Source organism: Piliocolobus tephrosceles, chromosome 21 (assembly GCF_002776525.5).
Source record: "Piliocolobus tephrosceles isolate RC106 chromosome 21, ASM277652v3, whole genome shotgun sequence".
Taxonomy (NCBI): Eukaryota; Metazoa; Chordata; class Mammalia; order Primates; family Cercopithecidae; genus Piliocolobus; species Piliocolobus tephrosceles.
Window position 1 is genome coordinate 48,572,418 of NC_045454.1, and position 6,810 is coordinate 48,579,227.

General features: G+C 59.3%; 1 protein-coding gene across 6 annotated transcripts in view; it reads left to right on the plus strand.

The window, feature by feature from the left end:
- The window catches only part of SIRT6 (sirtuin 6), an 8,591-nt gene extending 3,234 nt beyond the window's left edge, over positions 1-5,357 (plus strand). For 3 of the 6 annotated variants that reach the window (XM_023185679.1, XM_023185680.2, XM_023185682.3), the window contains 6 exons: positions 420-602; positions 2,246-2,305; positions 3,505-3,600; positions 3,682-3,762; positions 4,315-4,438; positions 4,520-5,357. In XM_023185679.1, the coding sequence (XP_023041447.1) occupies positions 420-602; positions 2,246-2,305; positions 3,505-3,600; positions 3,682-3,762; positions 4,315-4,438; positions 4,520-4,849 (874 nt within the window). In that variant the 3' untranslated portion in view covers positions 4,850-5,357. The remainder of the gene's footprint in view (positions 1-419; positions 603-2,245; positions 2,306-3,504; positions 3,601-3,681; positions 3,763-4,314; positions 4,439-4,519) is intronic. The other 3 variants (XM_023185683.1, XM_023185681.2, XM_023185684.1) reach the window with 3 other exon arrangements.
- Positions 5,358-6,810: the final 1,453 nt, after the last annotated feature.

A 6,810-nucleotide genomic window follows, 5' to 3' on the forward strand; every position in this document is an offset into this window, starting at 1 on the left:
CTGCCTCAGCCTCCGGAGTAGCTGGGACTACAGGCGCCCGCCAAATCGCCCGGCTAGTTTTTCGTATTTTTTAGTAGAGACGGGGTTTCACCGTGTTAGCCAGGATGGTCTCGATCTCCTGACTTTGTGATCCGCCCGTCTCGGCCTCCCAAAGTGCTGGGATTACAGGCTTGAGCCACCGCGCCCGGCCGTCTTTAACTCTTTATCTCTCTGTCTGTGTCTTGTTCTATCCCCTCTCCCTGTTCTTCCGACTCACTGTCTGTTTCTCTCTTTCTGATTCCCTCTCTCTGTCTCGCTGTCTCTCTCTGTCTCCTGATTTTCTCTCTCTCCAACTTTCTCTCTATGCCTCTCTGATGCTCCCTCTGTCTCTTTTTCTGTTCCCCTCTCCCTGTGCGTCTCTCCCGGCCTGCCACCTTCAGGGGTCCCCACGGAGTCTGGACCATGGAGGAGCGAGGCCTGGCCCCCAAGTTCGACACCACCTTTGAGAGCGCACGGCCCACGCAGACCCACATGGCGCTGGTGCAGCTGGAACGCGTGGGCCTCCTCCGCTTCCTAGTCAGCCAGAACGTGGACGGGCTCCACGTGCGTTCAGGCTTCCCCAGGTAACACCCAGGCCCCACCCCCCAGGAAAGCACCTGGGGCCTCACAAACCATGTTTGCATTTTTAGGGGGAAAGTCCCCTTTTCCTGGTTCTGTAAGATTCTAGCCCTGAGCTCTCTGGATCTTTCTTGGCCCAGTGTGTGGAGATTTCTGAGCCCCATGGCTCAGAGCTGTCCCCGCCGGGGCCAGAGGCAGAATTTCCCTTGGGATAGGGCCCAGTGGAGCACAGCTGTCAGGGTCTAGAAGTTGCAGTTTGTTGTTGTTGTTGTTGTTGTTGTTTTTGAGACCGAGTTTCGCTCTTGTTGCCCAGGCTGGAGTGCAGTGGCGTAATCTCGGCTCAGCCTCCTGGGTTCAAGCAGTTCTCCTGCCTCAGCCTCCGGAGTAGCTGGGACTACAGGCGTCTGCCACCTCGCCCGGCTAGGTTTTTTTTTTGTATTTTTTAGTAGAGACGGGGTTTCACTGTGTTAGCCAGGATGGTCTCGATCTCCTGACCTCGTGATCCGCCCACCTCGGCCTCCCAAAGTGCTGGGATTACAGGCTTGAGCCACCGTGCCCGGCCAGAGACGGGGTTTCTCCATGTTGGTCAGGCTGGTCTTGAACTCCTGACGTCAGGTGATCCGCCTGCCACAGCCTCCCAAAGTGCTGGGATTACAGGCGTGAGCCATTGCCCCCGGCCTGTTGTGTTTTTAATTTCCATCTTTATTAATCTGACACTGAACGTGTCTGACAGTGAAGTGAACCTGTGCTCTGGGGCAGGCTGATTTCCTAAGAGAGGTGTGGCCCTCCCCTGCCCCTCTTGCCCGGGTCTCACCCCTGAAGCAGCCGGTGACAGCCAAGTCAGTTGTTGAGATGAGGAACTGGGCACCCAGGGGTAAGGGGTGAGCAAGAGATTTTTCTCTGCCTATAAAAGCAAAGGAGAGGCTGGGCACGGTATCTCACATCTGTAATCCCAGCGCTTTGGGTGGCCAAGGAGGGTGGATCATGAGGTCAAGAGTTCGAGACCAGCCTGGCCAACACGATGAAACCCCATCTCTACTAAGAATGCAAAAATTAGTTGGGCGTGGTGGCTCACGCCTGTAATCTCAGCTACTCAGGAGGCTGAGTCAGGAGAATCGCTTGAACCCGAGAGGCAGAGGTTGCAGTGAGCCGAGATGGTGCCACTGCACTCCAGCCTGGGCGACAGAGCGAGACTCTGTCTCAAAAAAATAAAATAAAATAAAATAAATGAATAAAATGAAGCTGGGATTGGATCTCATGCTTCAGGGCCACTCATTGCCTCGATTTCTTCCATTATAAACTGGGAATTTGAATTTCTGTGCTTCTGACCTGGGGAGATCAAGAGGTTCCCATATGCTGTCGGAGAGGATGGGCATTTTCTGAGTGGAAAGGGCTTCCCGTTATCTAAGGTGGGTTCAGCCGCAGGGGTTAATGATTCCTTGGGGTCAGAGAGGTTGGGCCACTTGCCCAGAGACACATAGCAGATGAGTGGTGGAGCCAGGAGCTAGAAGAGCCAGAAAGGAGTTGATCAACGTTGTGGGAGAGGAGTCCGGGAAGCCGTCCTGGAGGAGAGGGGCTTAGCACCAGCCCCAAAGCCTGGGCATCCAGGGAGCCCTTCGCACCATGGAGCCTCTTCCTTCTCCCACAGGGACAAATTGGCAGAGCTTCATGGGAACATGTTTGTGGAAGAATGTGCCAAGTGTAAGACGTGAGTGTCACCTGGGTGCAGGGGCAGAGGCTCTGCCAGGCTTCCCCCAGGCGGGTGCACGGTGTGAGCCATGCAGCCGCCATCGCTCCCTCAGGGCGGGCTCTGCCAGAGGGGTTGGGGGTCGAATCTGTTGTCCCGGAGACCCAGAGGATGTGGGGGGACTGGGATGTGGCCCTCCTGGGGGATCTGAGGGTCATGCCTCCCTCCTGGGGTGATCTGAGGGGCATGTCTTCTTCCTGGGGGGATCTGAGGGGCATGTCTGCCTCCTAGAAGGATTTGGGGGTCATGCCTCCCTTCTTGGGGGGTACATCCGTGTCCTGGCACTGCCATAGCAACCTGCCGCAGATAAGCAGCTTAGAGCAATAGAAATTTGCGACAGTTCTGGGGGCCAGAAGTCCAAAATCCAGGTGTCTGCAGGGCCGTGTTCCTCTGCAACCTGTAGAGGAGGATTTTTCCTGCCTTTTCCTGGCTGCTGGTGGCAGCCAGCCACCCTTGGTGGTCCTGGACCTGTAGCTGCAGGGGCCTTCTTATCTCTGTGTTTCTCCTTGTTTTGGAGACAGAGTCTTGCTCTGTCACCCAGGCTGGAGTGCAGTGGCGCAATCTCAGCTCACTGCAACCTCCAGCTCTCGGGTTCAAGCAATTCTTCTGCCTCAGCCTCCTGAGTAACTGGGACTACAGGTGCATGCCACCACACCCGGCTAATTTTTGTATTTTTAGTAGAGATGGGATTTCACCATATTGGCCAGGCTGGTGTTGAACTCCTGACCTCATGATCCACCTGCCTTAGCCTCCCAAAGTGCTGGGATGAAAGGCATGAGCTACCGCGCCTGTCCCAGTATAACGATTAAAGTCAGGAAAAGTAAAGTGGACATCGCCTTCTCTAATCCTGAATCCAGACTCGGCCTGTTGTCCCCATGCTCCAGTGGTTCCCGTTTCTCCTGGTCTGGGATCCCATGCGGGGTCCTGTCTCTCGAGCTTTGTCTGGGACAGTTTCCTGCTTTGTTTTCTGTGCTGTGGGCACCGAGCAGCATCCTGGCCCGTTATTCCTGGAAGGCTCCTCGTTCGTGCTGCTGGGTGCTAGTGTAGCTGGTGACCTGTCCACCCCCCACCTTTCTGGGAGAACGTCGCCCTAGAAACAGTGCGAGAGTCACCCACGGGGGCTGACCCAGCCCCATCCTCCCCCTTCCTCCCCGACACAGGCAGTACGTCCGGGACACAGTCGTGGGCACCATGGGCCTGAAGGCCACGGGCCGGCTCTGCACCGTGGCTAAGGCAAGGGGGCTGCGGGCCTGCAGGTGAGCCACCCCCACCCATGCCCTGGGCTCCAGGGGAGGCTGCGAGGCCCCTGTGGACTCTCCTCGGCTTCCTCATTGCAGGGGGGAGCTGAGGGACACCATCCTAGACTGGGAGGACTCCCTGCCCGACCGGGACCTGGCACTTGCCGATGAGGCCAGCAGGTCTGACCCCCCCCCCCCCCCAGGGAGCCTGTGGTGGGGTGGGCCGGGGCGACAGCAGAAACACAGCCAGCTCCAGCATGGGGCAGTGGCTCTGGCTCAGAGGCAGTCAGGGGAGGCTTCCTGGAGGAAGTGGGCCAGGCCAGGGGCTGCACACTGCACACACACACACACACACACACACACTCCTCGCCTCATGGCTCTGGGTGGGTGCTGCACAAGGAAACCAAGGCTTCGGCCAGGTGTCTCCTCTATCCAGTGCTGCCCAGCGGGAGGTGGCTGAGCCAGGGTCCCTCCATAGGCATTCAAGCTCTTACCACACTGTGATGCTCCTTAGAAGTGTCTAAGGGCCGGCCCAGATCAATGACCCTGCCAGCGGACAGCAGAGGAGGGCGGGGTGGGATCCCGAAGGCTGACTCGGGAGTGGGGCCGGCCTTGACCGCCCCAGTGAGCACAGATGCCCTAGGTATGAGCCAGACCCCGGGCTGGCTCGAGATGTTGGCAGGAGCGGGGTTGGGGAAGGGATCAGGCTAAGCCCACACTCCCTGGCCCCAGGAACGCCGACCTGTCCATCACGCTGGGAACGTCACTGCAGATCCGACCCAGCGGGAACCTGCCACTGGCTACCAAGCGCCGGGGGGGCCGCCTGGTCATCGTCAACCTGCAGCCCACCAAGCACGTAGGTGTCTGAGCTCACCCCCGCCCAGGGCCGCCATACACCCTCTGCCCCCCATGCCTGACCGGTCCCGCCCCCCGGCAGGACCGCCATGCTGACCTCCGCATCCACGGCTACGTCGACGAGGTCATGACCCGGCTCATGAAGCACCTGGGGCTGGAGATCCCCACCTGGGACGGCCCCAACGTGCTGGAGAGGGCGTTGCCACCCCTGCCCCGCCCGCCTACCCCCAAGCTGGAGCCCAAGGAGGAATCACCCACCCGCATCAACGGCTCTATCCCTGCGGGCCCCAAGCAGGAGCCCTGCGCCCAGCACAACGGCTCAGAGCCCGCCAGCCCCAAACGGGAGCGGCCCACCAGCCCTGCCCCCAACAGACCCCCCAAAAGGGTGAAGGCCGAGGCGGTCCCCAGCTGACCAGGGTGCTTGGGGAGGGTGGGGCTTTTTGTAGCAACTGTGGATTCTTTTCCTCTCGTGGTCTCACTTTGTTACTTGTTTCCGTCCCCGGGAGCCTCAGGGCTCTGAGAGCTGTGCTGCAGGCCAGGGGTTGCACCTGCCCTCCATGGTCTCTCCCTGGGCTCTGGGGGCCTTTGGTGGGGTTTGGGGAAGAAGCCACACCCCAGAGCTAACAGCTGAGCCCCTGCCACACCCCATCCTCTGACTTGGAGTGTTGTCCAGAGGCGCGGCTGGGCCCTCCTGGGTCTCCAGCTTAAACAGGAGTGAACTCCCTCCGCCCCCAGGGCCTCCCTTCTGGGCCCCCCACACCCCACCCTACCCCTCCTCCATGGACCCTGCAGGAGGGGAGACTCACCTCGAAGTGGGGGACACAGTAGAGGCTTTGCACTACCTTCGGGGCTGGAGGGAGACGTGGTTCCACCAGGCTTCTGGAAAAGTCCTCAATGCAATAAAAAATTTCCTTCTTGCATCTCAGTGTGTTTATGTTATGTTATGTTATTGAGCCAGAATCTCACTGTCACCAAGGCTGGAATGCAGTGGCTTGATCTCATTTCACTGCAGCCTCTGCCTCCCTGGGTTCAAGCGATTCTCCTGCCGCAGCCTCCCGAGTAGCTGGGATTATAGGTTTGTGCCACTACACCCAGCTAATTGTTTGCATTTTTTTTTGTAGAGACGGGGGTCTCACTATGTGGCCCAGGCTGGTTTAAATTCCTGGGCTCAAGCAGTCAGGCCAGCTCGGCCTCCCAAAGTGCTGGACTTAACCGGCGTGAGCCACCGTGCCCAGTGAGTGTTTAAATTCCCAATTTGTGGCAGGTCCTCGCCCCCTGGGTCAGGAGTTCGTGGTCCCCTCCTCCCTGAACCACCTGCCTGGGCTCCGTTGCAATCCCTGCCCCTCAAGCCTGGGGGGGAGGAACAAGGGCTCACCTCTCCCCCCTCCGGAGAGGGCTCACCTCACCCACCCCATCTCTGGAGGGATCAGGCCAGTTTTCTGAGGGTGAAGTCAATATGGCAGCTGTCATTTTCTTAGCACTCAGTTTGTAGTTAGACACTTATGCGCATTTTTTGTTTGTTTGTTTAACATTTGCCCCCAGGCTATGAGCCCCCTCCAGTGCTTTGGGCCCAATTGGGATTGCAGCCTGGCAGGCGCACACAGCCCTCAGTGGGGGGCGACCCCACAGAAGAGCGCAGGCCAGGCGCAGCCAGGTTCCACCTTCCCCAGCTGTGACCTTGGGCAGTCCCTCCACTTCCGACGCCTCCGTGTCCTCACCCGCAAAACGAGCAGGGTGGACCGCCCAGATCCCCGGGAAGGCAGCTGCCTCCCCGCAACCCCGGCGCGCCAACACCTTGAAAGCGCCAGGACTGCCTCCCCGCACTCCGCCCGCCGCCGCTCTCCAAGGTGCTGAAGTCGTGTCCGGCGCCTCTCCCTCCGCAGCTCCAGCGCGGGCATCTGGCGGGGGTGTGGAGCCCGAATCTCACTCCCCCATCCCAGGCTGGCCCAGCCCCTCCTTCTGGGGAGTCGAGGAGCCCCAGACTCCGCCTCCACACCAAAACAAGCTTCTGTCAAAATACTTTATTTCGGATCAGGCAGTCTTAGAAAAGGGGGGTGATTGTGGGCCTTGGCTGCTCCGAGGTCCAGGGCCCACCCAGGGCTCCGGGGCCAGGCTCCCTGCAGTCTCCGCGGCTGCCTCCTCCCAGTGTGCGAGGGAGGCCGGTTGCTGGGCATCTGTTGTGTGTGTGCGTCTGTCTGTCTGTCCGGGTCTGTTTCAGGCTGTGTCTGCCTCTCCGTCTGGGTCTGTTTCAGGCTGTGTCTGTCTGTCTGAGTCTGTTTCAGGCTGTGTCTGTCTGTCTGAGTCTGTTTCAGGTTATGTCTGTCTGTCTGTCTGGGTCTGTTTCAGGCTGTGTCTGTCTGAGTCTGTTTCAGG